Raw genomic sequence first — 15,909 nt, 5'->3', positions numbered from 1 at the left:
AAAGTTTGTGGGCAGGGCCAACGTCAAGGGGAAGGTCGTTTACCTCTGCTATAGAGAGCACATGCGTGTGTGTATATATATTGGTGTGCCTGCCGTTTTGGAGCAAACTTGGCATGAGGCAGAGGAAAAGGGAAGACGTTTTCCTTTGCCCTTATTTTGACTATTCCCATTGATTGGTGACTGGAATTTTACTAACCTCCCCAAATCCCATCCCAAGAATAACTGCTTTCAGAAGTCCTGGACTCATTCCTTTGTGAATTCTGGGCATCATTCCTGGGTGAGACCAATAAGCAAAGAACTTGAACCTTGAGTTCACCCTTGGATTTCTTCTGGCAGTGATACTATCTTTGCCATCCCAGCTTACATCTTACCTGGATCAGCCATCCTTGAGCCATGCTGTCCATTTCAGTCCTTCTCCAATGCAACTGTTATTTCCTGCTTCCCATCAACCTGATTTTGTGGGCTGCGTTGGCACCCAAGATTGTTGCCTCCCCACTGCCAAATTCCAACCCTCTGTATCGGTTTCATGGCCAAGTTCGGCTTTGCCATCTCTACACGGCAAATGAACAGACACACCTCCACCTGGAGATCTTTTCAGATGGCACAGTGCGTGGCTCCAGATACCAGAACCCCTTCAGTGAGTATTTGGGAAACCCTTGAGTTTAATCCAAGTGAGTTTTTCTGGAGGTATAAGTGGAATTGGGGCACAGTCACCTGGGTTCTTTGGGGAAGAATCAGGTACTAGAGAATGAAATATGATTTTTCAGAAGAGGACATTTCAGAACATGTAGCTTCTTACATATGTGTTATCTGGAAAAATCTCTTCTATAAAACAAGCATTGGCCTTGTCCTCCTTTGCATATGGTCACATTAAACTCAGAGTAAAGCAAGCAGGGGTGAGAAATGGGAATGGTAGGAGGAGCTCTGGTTGCCTCCCACAGATTATGTACCATTCTACAGATGTTACAAATCAAGACTACTAATGGATCTGAAGAGGTTGAAGGCTATTAGATTTAGAACCATACTAAATAGTTCTCCTCCTTTACTAGCTATTTTCTATTGTTTTCCCCCAACCCCCAGGTTTGATGGAAATCAAAGCAGTGAAGTTGGGAATCATTTGCATATTGGCTAAGAAGACCTCTAGATTTCTTTGTATGCAATCTGATGGACGTCTGTATGGCTCAGTAAGTATAATTACATGTGTTATCTCTGTGTTTAGAGCATAGGATCTATGGGGTGAGAAAAAGTTATAAATGGAAAGATCCACCTATCTGATCATGAGTTCACCCATCTCCAAAATATGCATTCTTTGGGGTCATTTCACACATTATATGGCAACAATCTTGAGTCTGCCATTAAGAGAACACTCAAACACCAGTTATGTCTTCTCTGATGCAGGTAAATGTATTTCCAGAGATAGCTGAATTGTTCTCATTCACACATTAAATTTACGCCCCAAAAAATCTTACATACCAAAAATAATATGTGATAAGATTTTATTAAAATCAGAAGCAAACCATTCTTCCAGACTGGATCATTTTAATCTTCTTGTTCCTGATGGGACTTAATGGATTAGCGGATATATTCAGAAATCTGAATGCCTACATTTTTTAGGGACAAACTGAAATGTGAGATTCCCCAAGAAGCTATCTGTCTTCTTGTTCTTTTTAAAATCATAGCAGCATTTATTTTTGCAGCTCCCTATAAATCTCTAGAATTAAGAATAGTGTAGGGCAAAAGCATGTATTACAAGGGCAGCGTGTTTTTGAGTAAAACATTTAATTACTATGCCAGTAAAACAGAAATCCTTTGCGAAGGGAGAAAAACAATTTGAATAAACGTTGCTTATTTTGAATCATTGTGTTTATGAAAATGATGGGGATGAATAACGCAGTTTGCAAGTACAATCCATCTTTTTTTACTAAACACGTTAACACTGCAGACTTCAAGCCAAATTCTGATCTTGAGTTGTAGAGTGCAGATTTGTTGACCATGCAATGCTACATTTACTATTGATATAATTACTCAGCAATGAAAATACTATATATTTAGCTGGAATCAACTTGTACTTTGGTGTACTGTAGCTTGAATGCTTAGGTTAGGTAGGGCAATGCACCTAAGGCTGAATTAACTACGGAGTATATGACCTTGAATTTCTCCGTATTAATCCAGTAGGTGAAAATTGTACACAGCTAGGTTTGACTAGATGCTAAGAGAAAGTTCTTGGTGATAAGAACTGTTTGATGGTGAAACTGATTACCCAAGGAGATTACAGTCTTTCCTTTGCTTGAAATGCAACAGTAGGGATTAGATGGGTAACTGAAGCTACAGGGTAGAATGTAATGAAGGAGATGGCAGGAGATCGGATGAAATAACTTCCATCAACCTTTCCAACCTGGTATGATTCTACAACAAGTTGATTCTATGCTCAATTTGCACAGATAATTGTTGTACAATCTCTTGGCTACATATGGCCCACCCAAAATCTTGATGTGGCCCTCTAACGATTGCTACTCAATGGTATTTTTTAATGTGACAGAAGAGAATTTAATACATAGGAAGCAATTATGTGAACAAAATAGCAATTAATTTAATGTCGGCACAGCACCATCAAAGGTAGATGAAATCACATTCAGTTGTTGTCCTTGCTTCTTTATTCCTGGCTGTCTACAAAGCACAATGAAGCCCCCAGTTCTGCATTCTTGAAGACATAATCCAAATGATCTCTTCCCTTGGCAGCTATCTTACTCAGAAGAGGCCTGCAACTTCCATGAGATGGTTCTTCGAGATGGCTATAACATGTACTATTCAGAGGCCTACAACCTTCCCGTCAGCCTCAGCATGATAGGGAATTTGGGACAGAACCGTCAGCTGCCCCCTTTCTCCCAGTTCTTACCTTTAGATAACGAGTTCCCTCTTGAACCCATGAGCATGGACTACGAATCCTTTGAACAGGAACGTAACATTGAGTCGGCTGATCCCTTCAACATGATGGGTCAAAACCAGGGCTTACGGAGCCCAAGTTATGCCTTCCGATAGAGCAGGACCATGTATGGGCTGGGGCTGGGCACAATGTCAGATGTTCAGCAGGATTTTTCCTGAGCTTGGCCATCTGTGTCTTTATTGCATTAATATGAAGAATAAATATGAGGAAGACAGATGAGGGCAAAGGAACAGGAAGATGTAATAGACTGGGGGTTGGAGTAAAAGACCTCCAAGGTCCCTTCCAAACCTATGATTTTATGATTCTAGATGGTTGCAATTGACTGAAGCCTATCTGGGACTCCCGAATCCCAAAGCAGACACAGAATTCCTGTTCTGTCTGATTAGGAATCATTTCAACTTTTCAATTTCCCTTTGTTAATCTTGCTGGCTTTTTTGTAATATCCAAGGTTTTATTTCTATTTATCCAACTATTTAAGTAACTTATTTATTATATGTCAGGTTTATTTATTGAAGAAAGCTAGATCGATAAGGGAAGGTATAATACAGAAAGGGAAGGCATAACGTGAAAATCTTTTGCGCGCAAATCATATTTATATATTGTTATTTATATACAACTGTCTATGTATGTATATTTTCTGCCTGCATATTTATTTCCCTTTCTGGAGAGGACATGACAACTGAAGTTTAAATCTGTACTGCAGATATCGTCATGATTTTATGCCTGATATCTGTTTACCTACCCCTTCTGTATTTTCCTTTCCAAGGAATGTTTCTGCAGAAATGAATCTGTGAGCCATGGCAATGGAAGGTATTGGGGCTGCAACCAAAGGGGGGGGGGGTCTGGGGCTGCAACCAAAGCCCCGCCCCACCCTGCATGTAAAAAAGAGGCAGGCCTTCAATCACACTGCCATCTTGACTTTTTTGACCCCCACAGACACCCCCGGAGTGAGGTTTATGAATCAGAAGAGACTGGGTGGTTGCCAAAAAACCCCTTTTGAGCATCACCCCATTTTTGGCCTTCTTTTTTTTTTTTTAAGGCTTGCACTGTGCCTGTAAGCCATCAGAAAAGGTAAACTAGAGAACTCTAATTAGGAAATATAAAGTAAAAGTCACCCATATTGATCATGTATATATTTTTATTTATAAGCTATACTTCAGCATTTTCATTAAAAGGCTGAGCCGCTGCTGTGTTTTTCAGCAGCAGCTGTTTCTGGTCAAACGTGTTACAGTATTGACAATTCATTGACTTGACATAAATTTGCAAATGTCTGTATTCTCTTTCTGTTTCTTGTATTTTTTAAAAAATACCTGGTTTCCTTGTGCTTTAATAGTGACCAGTGTTAAATCATCAGTGGGCTGAAGTGTGAACGATGTGTTTTCAATGTGAATACAAATAAAAGTTTTTAAAAAAAGAAATAATTGATGGCAAATAAACTCGGTCTCAGAAATGTTTTCATTGGGCATCAAAAGCTAATGAGAAAAAACAATTGGGGGCGTTGGCAGGGAGGGCAAAAAAGTCAGGCATCCACGATGGTGCGACAGAAGCCCCACCCCTTTTTGCATGTCAGATGTGTTCAAAAGGGGTGGGGCTTCCATCGTGCCATCATAGCCACCATCTTGACTTTTCTTACCCCCTCCCTCCCTGTGGACACCCCTCCCAGGCAGGGTTCCTACTATTTGGGGGTTACCCACAAGTCATTAATCAGAATTGAATTCCAGCAATTCGATATTCCTTTCAATGACTTTGGGGCAAGATATGACACCTGTCTAATGTCAGAAGACCATCATTTCACTGCACAGTTTGATCCTCCTCCAACTCATTGTAGCCTCAGAACTTGTATGTCAGGTGTGAGCTAGAGGAATGTTGACTATAGATTGTGGGTGCTTTCACAAAATGGCTTCCTCCCAGCCCCCCCTCATTCCCAGCTCACTTCAATCTTTTATTTATTTATTTATTTATTTGCTGGATTTTCTATCCCACTGTTCCTTCAGAAGCTCAAGATGGCATATATAGTGCTCCCTCCTCTCCTTTTCCCTCACAACAACAACCTTGGGAGGTAGGTTGGGCTGAAAGAGAATGACTGGCTCAAAGTCATCCATTGAGGGCTGAGGGTGGACTTCAACCTGAGTCTTCCTGCTCCTAATCCAGTGTCTAACCCTGGTTCTGTCTTGGGGGGCACCTTTCCAAACCAAGATTGAGCTTAGAGTAACCACCATTTGTACTGTCCATGGGGGGGGGCAAGCAGTATTTTTGTAGATAAAAATGAGGCTGGAAGCTGGTGCAGTATGTTGCAAAATACTAGTTTTTAATTTACCTTAATTCAAACAATCCCAAAACCCGGGTGGTACAGGAAGCTGGCACGTGCCAAGGGAAGTGCCCTGGAGCCACGTTAGACAAAAAGTCGCCTATTGCTGTTACAAAGGGATCAAGGGTTCAGATGAGTTCATTGCTGGTTATCCCAGGATAAACTGGCTGGAATTTCCAAGCTGGCTTTGAAAGTGATCAGAATCGGGAAGCAAAAAGCAGGCGTGAACCGCCCTAATTTTTGCACTGAGGGGGAAAGTGCACTCGAGATGAACTGTGGTGGCCTTGCATTTGCCAATAAAATGTGCAACTTTCTGACGGACAATGAACATCCTTACTGGAATACTGTGCAAAATGTTGTTGTTTCTAAAACACCCCTTAGTGTAACTACTGTAGCTACAAAAGCTAATTGGATTGCAAAGCTTTTTTTTTTCTTCCTTCCGTGGCATCAGAAATCTCAGGGCTTCCACGTAAGGGTGAACTAAGCATGCATCCAGACAGGGGCATCTTCAGGGGATGGTCAAAAAGTCAAGATGGCGGTTGTGACTGTGCATAAAAAAGGGGTGGGCTGCAATTGCACGGCTGCAGCCCCCATCGTGGCCTTCTTGACCCCTCCTGTGGATGCCCTGCCTGCAAAGGAGGCTCTGACAGTCCTCCAGCCATCTGCTGGATCAAGAGAAAGTTCTACCATCTCAAGGCATATCTGAATCTGCAACGAAGAGAGCTCTTTGATTGCAGTTTCTCTTCATCCATATACCAGCTGTAAAAGGCACCCCTTAAAAAAGGACAAGGGGGTATGTATGCATGTGCTAAGCCAATCGTTTGTATCAGGAGGCTCGCTATACACTCACTGACCTGTAACAATCCAGTTGACCAGAAGGTTGCAGCAAGGAGATCCCCAAAGCTTCAACTCCTGGCAGCCATCTGGTGGCCACCGTTGCAGTCTAGATATGATCATCCCACTATTAGAGGCACGCAGGCTTCAAAAATGATTTGGAAATGTTGTTGCTGAGGTGAGCGCTGCATCTCTCTGCTCTTCATTAAAATAGCTCTACTGTGCGGCCCAACACGTTTCAGATTTCAGCAGGAATTTTAAAAAATAAAGGCGCTCCTGCTTTAAGGAATCTATACTTAATGCAACTTTCAAAGCAGCAGCTACTTTATTTTTCCCGTTTGTGGGAAAGCCTGAAAAAAATTGGGCTGCTCTAATGAGTAACAGAGAAGCAAATTCAAGGTCCAAAGCGTATCTTCTGCAGCATTTCTAAAGCCCACTCAGCCTTGCTGGCCCCCAGCCCACTCCTTCCACTATCCATACAAACACACATACTTCAAATTTTAAATGTATCATTCTTATGGTGGTGGTCAGAGCTAGGATGCTCCCCAAAGCAAGAGAAAGGAAAGTTGTAGGATGCAGAACAAAACTCCAAGGCACACTTTTTGTCCCAACACTGAACGCATTCAAAGGATGAGGATTCGGCAGGGATCTATAGCAACTACAGATCAGAGACCACACAGGAAACCCCATCTGAAAAAAGGAAAAAGAAAAAAGAAAAAAAAGAAGACAGGAGAAAGTTCAGAAAATCATTCTGAACACCCATGCCCTGGTTTGCAAGCGTCTGCAACCTCTCATCACCCACCGAAAAACACTTTTCTAAATCTGGTGTCCTCCAGATTTAGGACTATGATGCCAAATGGGACTAATGCAGCAAAAGGAGATGGGAAATATAAGCACTGTCGGACTATTGCGGGAAAATTGGATGGGAATTTTAAGCGTCATAGCCAACCTATGTGGTGGACTCTGAATTTTGGAAGGCTAGCCTAGAACAGCCTAGAACATGGTCACTCACACCTTGGTCACTTCCTGGTTGGACTACTGCAATGTGCTTTACATGGGGCTGCCCTTGAAGACCACTCGGAAGTTAACTGGTCCAGACTGTGGCAGCTCGCACAATATTGGGCGCCCCTCAGTTTGCCTATGTTGCACCATTGTTGCAGAGCTTGCATGGTTCCCAGTTTCTTTCTGGGTGCAATTCAAGGTGCTAGTTATCACCTTTAAAGCCCTACAAGGCAGGTTATTGGTGGACCACCTCTTCCTTTAGGGTATCTGCTGGTTCCACTAGACTGGACAGAGTGGGCCTGCTCCAGGTCCCTTCCCTCAAATGTTGCCACCTAGCGGGACCTAGGAAGTGTGCCGTTTCCATAGCAGCCCCTGCCCTGTAGAACACCCTTCCCCTTGAGATCTGGCAGCCCCCCCCCCCCTTTCAACCTTGTGGAAAGCTATGAAGAGCTGACTTTTGTCCCAGGTAAGGTAGTAAGGTTGGAACCGGGAGATTGTAGAAATGAATGGGCATCGTTGATGGATAGGGAGCCTGGTTTTTCTTGATTTTTTTTTTGGTTGCGTTGTTTTTATTGCTTTTGAGTTGTGTACGACAAGATGAGTGGCCATATAAATCTTTTAAACAAATGAACACTTAGGAGGGAGTAGGCCTCCACTGGCATCTTTTTCCAGATGCAATCCCTGAAGAGCGCTGCTACTCTTGGATTTGACCACCCACCGCATCCACCCCTTCACACAAATGTGCAAACAGCCCCTCTATGTCAATGCATACATCCCTGAAGGAATTTCTCTCACCTGATGCCTCAGGCTTGCCCGGCGACAGAGGTCTCAAATTTTTTCTTGCGCCCTTCCATGCCACTCAGAGCATCGATATTCTTCCGCCAGTCACCTACCTCCCGATTCTCCTGGGGGGAGACCAAGGGTCAAGAAATCAGTGGAGCCCCAGGCTTTGTGAGAAGTGTGACCCGTGTCATGTTAGCTCATTTATTTTTTATTTATTTGAGCTCAAAGCAGCTTACATAACTCTCCTACCTCATATTCTTCCCCACAACAACAACCCTGTATGATAGGTTGAGACAGTGACTGGTCCATAGTCCCCCAGAGAGGCTATGGCGGAGGATGGACTAGAACCTGGATCTCCCTGTTCCTAGTCCAGCACCTTGACTCCTGGGCCACAGAACCCCGGTTTCCCTTTTGCTATTCCAAAAGGCCCTCAAGACCTGGTTATGTGATCAGGCCTGGGGCTCCCAGGAAACCGGAGACCTGCTTCGATGGCTCCATTGTTGAGGGGGTCCTTTTTATTCTCCCTTCCCCTATGGTTTCTATTTTTGGTTTTTTATGGTATTTATTAATGTGTTTTAAAATATTTTTTAATATTTTTTCTGTTGTTTTTATATTTGTCTTTTTATTTGAGTCACTTTGGTGAGAAGGACAGCTATATAAATTTGATAAATCAATCAATCAATCAATCAATTTCTATCGCTGCTAAGGAGGGATCTTGCTGTTGAGAAATTTATCCTTCCCCTGGAGAAACCATCTATCCAATTTCTCTACCCATAAATTTGGAAACATCACTTGTGCCCAGTGATGTATTTAGATTTTCCTGAATTTTGCAACATTCACTTCTCTGGATAATTCCTGGAATCCCTGTTGTTATGAGAGAGGGTTAAAAAAAAAATTCTACATTCTCTAAGCTGCAATCTTGGTTGGATAACTAATCAGGCTGAGGAAAGGAGAGGTGCTGCTACACGCATTCTTGGATGGCAGAGGTTTCTTAAAATTCAGAATCAGCCCAGCTATTTCCCTTTCCCCAGGTAGACTGTATACATGTCCCTGTATATCCTTGCAAGCAGGGTCCTGGAAAAAAAGCTTTGCAAGGGTGTCTGCCAGGAAGGGATCAAAAAAGTCAAGATGGTGGTCCCGATGCATATAAAAAAAGGCTTTGATTGCATTGTGGCTGCCATCTTGACTTTTTTGACCCCCTCCCTGTGGACACTCCTGCAGCTATGGAAGTAGCACTGAACTTTTTATGAAAACCAGGAATTGGATAAAGAGCTCACTGGACATCTAAAGCTACTTTTGTCCTCCAAAGTGCACTTTAAGATTGCTATCTATGGGTAAAAAAATTAAAAAGTTACTGCAGGCTTCTTTCATGTTATGCCTAGATTTTTACAGGATCAGATCATTTGTCCATCTAGCCTCATATCACTCTGATTGGAAGCAGCTCCCCAGTGACGTGGGCAGACATCTGATGGTAACATGTAGCCCAAGATGCCAAGGACTGAATCTGGGGCTTCTGTGTACAACATCACTGATGGGAAGTCGTCGTATGCCTGGAAGTTACTCATCACCACCGAGTGATCAGTCAGGCTGTGAGTAAATAACCAAGCAAGCAAGCCTGCAAAGTTCTGGCAGTTTGGTCATCTCAGAACTTCAGCCACTCCACAACGATTCTCAACCAGGGATGGGCAAACTTTGGAGGCCACAAGGGGCTGTAGCACCCCATTTATGACGGTCTGCAGAGCCTCCACAGAAGAAGTTTAAGGGCATTGAAGGACAAAATATATTCATCCTTTAAACTCTCCAAATGGACCAACTCTGATCTTTTGGGGGTGAGTCTAAGAGTTGAAATGACTCTTCGTCCATTAACCCTCCCTCAACCCAACCTCAAAATGCAAAAAAATGAGCCAAAATTTCAGCCATGCCCCCTCTGGGATCATCAGGCCACCGTGTTGTCCCTCAAAGTCTAAGCATAGCCTCAAGCTAAAAAAGGTTGCCCGCTCTTTTCCTAAACTGAGGAGCTGGATGACCCTGTGGCCACCATCTGTCCCCTCCCTCCCTCTTGCTGCTGCCTGCTGATCCTTCCAGCCTCACCTTCTCTGTGTCATCCTTCTTGACCTGTTTGAGGTTGGCCCGCAGATCCATGGAGACCTTGTGCTTAGACCCAAGCAAGGCCTGCATCATGGCATCAGCTGAGAGACGCACCCGGCGAAGAGCAGGGCGCTTAAATTTGCCTCGCAGGTCAAAAATCTTCTGGTTCAAATCCTCGATCTGGAGCCAGAATGGACAGCCTGTTAACATTTGAAACCGAGCAGCAGGAGATACCGAGGGAAGCAGCCTGGCACCAAATTCAGTTCACAACTTTCCCCAACTGGATGCTCTCCAGATGTACGGACAACAATAATACCCAGAGTGACGGTGACTGGGAATTCTGGGAACTGTGGTTTCAACATATTTGAAAGGTAATCAGCTGGGGAAAGCCAGATTATAGGAAGAAAACTTCAGTTAATAGTGGAATGTTGCAGTCCTTCCAGGTTTCCTCAAACTTTCTCACGAACGGTCTTAAATAAAGGACATTCTGAAACTAAAAATCAATGTTTCTCATCAGCAACTTTTAGGTGTGGAGTTCAACTCTCAGAATTCCCCATCCAGCATGTTGGGGAATTGTGGGAGTTGAAGTCCACACATCTTAAAGTTGCCAAGTCTGAAAAACACTGCCCTAACAAGATCTTTGGCCTGCTGGGTCCTCATGATGTTGCCTTCATCTCATCCCCAACCCATTAGTGAATCCAGCTTAAATTTCCTTGGCTGTGTACGTCTTCAAGTAATATTTTTCTTTATTCTGATATTGTCCCAAGGCATCCTCAAGATGGGGAAAATTTACTGGTTTTGTCACCCATTATCTTGGAGGGATGTCAGATGACTTGCAGGGCCTGGAAACAGGAGCAACAGAGGAAACAGGAGCAACATGACAAAGTTCAGGAAAGGGGATAGCAAATTTCATACCATCTGTTCAAGGATGGGTAGATAACACTATTACTTGGTAGTGGGGAAAGGTCGATAGCAGTACAGTGAATGACAAGGTTGTCTTACTTGTGAGCTGGAGATGAGATAAAGGGAACATCATGGGAACAAGGAAGGAAATAAATGTTCCATCACTTTCTGAGTTGTGATTCTGAAAATGGGCTGGTATGGAAAAGCATGATGAAATTGGATTACAACTCACAACATCCAATATGTCTGGAGGGCAACAAATTAGGGAAGGAATTGCTAAAGCAATGGGCTGAACGCAAGACTGAATGCCAAACACAGAACAGCAGATCACCCCTTTCCCACTCCTCTTTAAAAGACAATACCCTTCACGTAGGGACTAGGGTAGACCTGAAATTAGCCAACCAATTCTGCTCTCCGTCTGCTCTTATCGAAGATGCTATGGTTAAAACTGATCCAGCACTGCTACCTAGTGGCTCTTCTTAGTATCCCATGACTATAAAGTCGAAATAATTATTCATTTAAAAAGTTATTTTATCCCATCTATCATTTAGACTTTTCCAGTCAGGATACTGAGTGTGTATCAATACATTGCATGTTGCTCTGAGTTGTGGGATGTGGGCAACAGTATTTTGGTTTGCAAGACAGTCTATAGCAGTGTATCTCAACCTCAGTGAGTTTAAGACGTGTGGACTTCAACTCCCAGAATTCCCCAGCCAGCATGCTGGCTGGGGAATTCTGGGAATTGAAGTCCACACGTCTTAAACTTGCTGAGGTTGAGAAAAACTGGTCTGTAGATTAGAAATGCTAGCTTACATAAAATAGTACGAGCATACTTGGGAAGGGATGAAACTGGGTTTTCATTGTGCTTGATGAATGCTGCTACTGTCTTTATGGTTAGCAGGGAGTGCTGCAACTGAAAACTTAGTCTACTCTTTATCTGACTAAAAAGCATTAGATTTGATTGACCAAGGCCAGGATGGGCCCATATATTGATGACTATGGCTTATGGAAAACTGAGATTTGGAACATAAGAGAAATAAAAGGTAAAGAGCTCGAATGAATGAATGCAATGGAAGAAAGAAAAGTGGCTATGCTGTGTTTGTGAAACTAAAAGAAAGGAGAAGGATCTAATAGAGCTGAATCAAGGTGGTCTGATTGTGTGGAAGTGAATTGATGGACACATGAAGGGAAATGAAGATGTATGTTGCAACAGAAGAGAATATCTGTAGCTCAGGGTTGAACTGTGGAGTGGTTCAACTGTGATGCTCTCTGAGCTTGGTGGTTTGCTTGCAGACGTTTCATTACCCAACTAGGTAACATTATCAGTGCTAGTGAGTGTGGGGTATGCTCCCTGTTTATATACAGTAGCTTGCCTACCAGTGTTGGAGGGGCATTCGACAAATCAACCATCCATAGATACATAGAGATAAACCACATTTATACACCATTCAAAAGACAATAAAAAAAAGCTAAGGGAAACAAAAAGACCAAAACACAACCTTGCCAGCAGCCAATACCCAGATAAGCAGGAATTAACACCAGGCAAACAATCAACCAGAAAACAATACCCTAATCAAGGAACCACCAAGGAGACGAACAATCAAGCAGACAAACAATCAAGCACAGAACAATACCCTAATCATGGAACTACCAAGGAGAAAACCACACCCCCACCAACACTGGTAGGCAAGCTACTGTATATAAACAGGGAGCAAATCCCACAGTCACTAGTGCTGATGATGTTACCTAGTTGGGTAATGAAGTGTCTGCAAGCAAACAACCCAGCTCAAAGAGCACCAAGGACTCCGAAGATGTAAGTTCAATGATGCATGCAAGAGCTAAAGCTTATGTAATCAAGTATGCACTGGTGTCATCTGGGCTATTGTAGGTGCATCTGACAATAGGAATCTATAGGTTGGTGATAACTGCACCCAGGGAAAAAATTATTCTGAATTCCAGATGATATGAATGGGTGGGTGAGAATGCAACAAGAGAGTTACAGAAAAAGTGACTGGGGCATTTAAAGACCCAAGAATGAATGAGAATGGTGACTGCTTGGTGACCATCTGCTTAGAAGAAGATCTCAGAAAAAAATAGTGAGAAAATTAGTGAAAGAAACAAGAATAACAAGAGGTTCTGAAGGTGGGGCAGACTCTTGGTAATATCAAGAGTGGATCTTGGGAAAAAATGAACATGGGAGAAAAGAAGTGAAAGAAACAAGACTAGAAGTAGATGGGCTGAGCCTGAACAAATGTGGATTGAATGGAAAAGTGAATAATCAGTATTTAAAAAGTACACTGAGGTGGTTTGGTTACGTAGAGGGAATGAATGAGGATTGGACTGCAAAACAAATAAATGAAAGAATAGTGAATGGGTGGGAAGAAAGAGAAGACTGAGAAAGCCATGACTGAACGGAGTTGATGAGATCCTCAAAAATGGAGAGGTGAAAAGTGTGAAAACAAAAGGCAAAATGTAAAGCAGCAGATGGACATGGCTGAAGACACTAGAATGCTTTCCAAGGATAGAACAATATGGAGAGGTATAGTGAATGTTGCTGATGCAGACTAGATTTATCTATACTCCCTTTCATTGTTCTTATCTCATGCCACATGTTTCTTTTGCTTATTATTTCTTACTCCTTTTCTGCACTCTGCAGACATAGTGTGTTGGGTGTGTTGTGGTTGTTTTTAAAATCCACCCTTCCTGCAAGGACATCAGAGTAGCATACAGTACATTCCAACTTTTCCTGGTTTGATTTACTCAACAGCCCTCTGTGATTCTTTTTAAGCTGGGAGACAGAGACAAGGCTGTGTTTTGCATTTCCCTATTACTGTAATTAAAATACCAAATGGCACTGACTAAATCCTTCATCTGAAATACACTTAGTTCTCTTTCCCTTTCTGTTCTATGAACAGGATTCACATTCCCAACCTCGGCACGTTTCTATCTTATATGAACAGGATCTGCTGCCCTTGAGAGTAAAAGGCAATTGTAGCCCAGCTCCCACCCAAGCCCCATGTGCAGAAGCTCACCTCATTGATGTTCTTATTGACCCGGGCCTCCGTGTCATAACGCTCCTCATCAACTTTGTCAATTTGTACATGGAGCTGCCGACATAGCTCCTATAGCAAATAAGATAGTATAATTTAAAAGGCAAATCAAAGATCAGATTCAAGGCTAATAAAGAACAGGTATTCCTGAACAAGTGCAAAGTGCATTTGCAAGACTACTAAGGGATGAGCCACACAACTATTTTTTTAAGAAAATAACCACTTGAATCAGAATGGTTCAGCTGGAGAAAGAAGACGACAATAATTTCAAAACACTTTTGCAGATAGGCTGAAGATTTAGAATCCGTTAATACACGCAATTATATATTTTTCTCAAAGCTAGGACATCTCTTAGAATAGTCTTCCCCTTCCAGATGTGTTGTCTTACAAATCCCATCTCCAAGTACCTGGAGGGCACCAGGTTGAAGAAGGCTAATTTTGAACAAAAGCATACAACAGAATTGTAACTGGGTGGGTTCTTCTAAAGTAATGTTGTCTCTCAAAGTATATGGAATTTTGATTGTTTTGCAGGTGATGGAATGTCCACTCTTGCTTGAGAGCTGCTGGTCCAAAGCAAGTTGTATAGCAAATGCACAGTGCTGCCCTCAAAGAACTTGCCACCTTCCCTAACCTAGGCCAACGTCCAGGACGGTTTACCCTGAGGATCAAAGACACACTTTAGAGTTTTCCTTTCATCTGGCATCTGTCTTCATCTTTCCTCAAACTACAGACTTTTCATGGGAAGTCCAACACATCTGGAGAGCACCAGTTTGGGGAAGGCTGACCTCACCAAAGCCAAGAAGTGAATCTTCTCCAACTTGGCCAGCCTCCTCTCTCCTTCAATCATTCTCCCCTACCCTATGCTGACCTGCAATTCTGCGTGGCCGAGTCCTGCCAGTTCTAAGGGGTTGCAGTGCTCCGAGAGAAATCGATCCTTCTCCTGGGCCCGCTCTTCTTCTTCCTTTTCCATTTCCTTCTTAGCCATCTGAAGCATCAGTGACTGGGTGAAAAGACAGTCGTTCAGGTCAATGAGCTGGACTTATATCTTGCTTGCATTCCTTCAACCTGACGAATATACCATGGCTTAAGCTAGGTTTTCCCTGCCCAGGCAGTCTCCAGAAGTATGGGCTGACTCCTAGAATGATCAACGGTGGTCATGCCAAGCTAAGAATTCTGGGAGTTGAATTTCACACATCTGGAGGGCACTCAGGTGTGGCAAGTCCATTTTGTCAAATGTGCCTTTCTACCAAGTATTTGCATCTAGTGTGTGTGTGTGTGTGTGTTTTCTCATCTCTTGGAATCTGATCTACTGTCCCGCTTTTCCACCAGGGTCTATATGCTACCTTTCTCCTTCCAGTCTTCTAGAAACTTGCCAGATGTGCCCTCACAGATGTTTAGTTCCTGTGTGCTTTTCTAACTGTTCCAATACCCAGAAGACCACTTTTCCCACATCACCTTGAGTTGCAATTTCCGAGAAGCTGTTATCTTGCATTTTATCTGTGGTGGAACAAAAGAAGAGAGGTTGAGAGATATATTTAATACATGGGGAGGACAGTGGTCAGTTGAACTTCCTAAAGTTACAGTGATAACCATTTCCCCTAGATCAGTGTTTCTCAACCTTGGCAACTTGAAGATGTGTGGACTTCAACTCCCAGAATTCCCCAGCCAGCATGGGGTTGAAGTCCACACATCTTCAAGCTGCTAAGGTTGAGAAACACTGCCATAGATATAGCAATGGAAGCAGTTTAATAGGAAAGGAGAGAAACAGATTCAGTTGACTTGCTTTAAGCCTGGTAAGTACAAACAGTAAAATGAAATGACAGATTTCCAAAAGAAGAACCCCAGTCATTTACAGGAAAGGAGAGATATAAAATAAAATATAAACATTATCTGTTTTGTCGAATGGGTTTCATTTGTTCCTAAATGAGTAATAGACTGGATCAGTCTAAATGAACTGTGCCTAGATCTCTCACTAGAGAGCATTTGGGAAAGGCCAC

General features: G+C 42.8%; 2 protein-coding genes across 3 annotated transcripts in view; one reads left to right on the top strand and one right to left on the bottom strand.

Annotated features, from left to right (window-relative positions):
* The first annotated feature begins 132 nt into the window (after positions 1-132).
* Positions 133-5,732, top strand: FGF21 (fibroblast growth factor 21). The gene is made up of 3 exons (XM_007441931.3): positions 133-637; positions 1,081-1,184; positions 2,740-5,732. The coding sequence occupies exons 1-3, from the start codon at positions 394-396 to the stop codon at positions 3,037-3,039; spliced, it is 648 nt and encodes a 215-aa protein (XP_007441993.1). The 5' UTR covers positions 133-393; the 3' UTR covers positions 3,040-5,732.
* The window catches only part of TNNI3 (troponin I3, cardiac type), a 20,230-nt gene continuing 9,552 nt past the window's right edge, over positions 5,232-15,909 (bottom strand). Inside the window, exons 4-9 of one of the 2 annotated variants that reach the window (XM_007441930.3) lie at positions 15,368-15,409; positions 14,781-14,912; positions 13,895-13,984; positions 9,963-10,139; positions 7,884-7,993; positions 5,232-6,776 (exon numbers count right to left, since the gene is read on the bottom strand). In XM_007441930.3, coding sequence (XP_007441992.2) covers positions 7,892-7,993; positions 9,963-10,139; positions 13,895-13,984; positions 14,781-14,912; positions 15,368-15,409 — 543 coding nt within the window. In that variant the 3' untranslated portion in view covers positions 5,232-6,776; positions 7,884-7,891. The remainder of the gene's footprint in view (positions 6,777-7,883; positions 7,994-9,962; positions 10,140-13,894; positions 13,985-14,780; positions 14,913-15,367; positions 15,410-15,909) is intronic. The other variant, XM_088142724.1, reaches the window with a different exon arrangement.

Source organism: Python bivittatus, unplaced genomic scaffold, assembly GCF_059951505.1.
Source record: "Python bivittatus isolate LINGU-HERP-01145 unplaced genomic scaffold, Pbiv_v1 ctg000440_np1212, whole genome shotgun sequence".
Taxonomy (NCBI): Eukaryota; Metazoa; Chordata; class Lepidosauria; order Squamata; family Pythonidae; genus Python; species Python bivittatus.
This window is presented reverse-complemented; position numbering and strand designations above follow the sequence as displayed.

What these genes read in the sequence shown, in the direction of transcription:
- FGF21 (XM_007441931.3), top strand. Translation starts at nt 394, where the DNA reads ATGCTGTCCATTTCAGTCCTTCTCCAATGCAACTGTTATTTCCTGCTT. An exon ending in CAGATACCAGAACCCCTTCA is followed by an intron (nt 638 to 1,080) that starts GTGAGTATTTGG and finishes CCCAACCCCCAG; the next exon opens with GTTTGATGGAAATCAAAGCA. An exon ending in ATGGACGTCTGTATGGCTCA is followed by an intron (nt 1,185 to 2,739) that starts GTAAGTATAATT and finishes TTCCCTTGGCAG; the next exon opens with CTATCTTACTCAGAAGAGGC.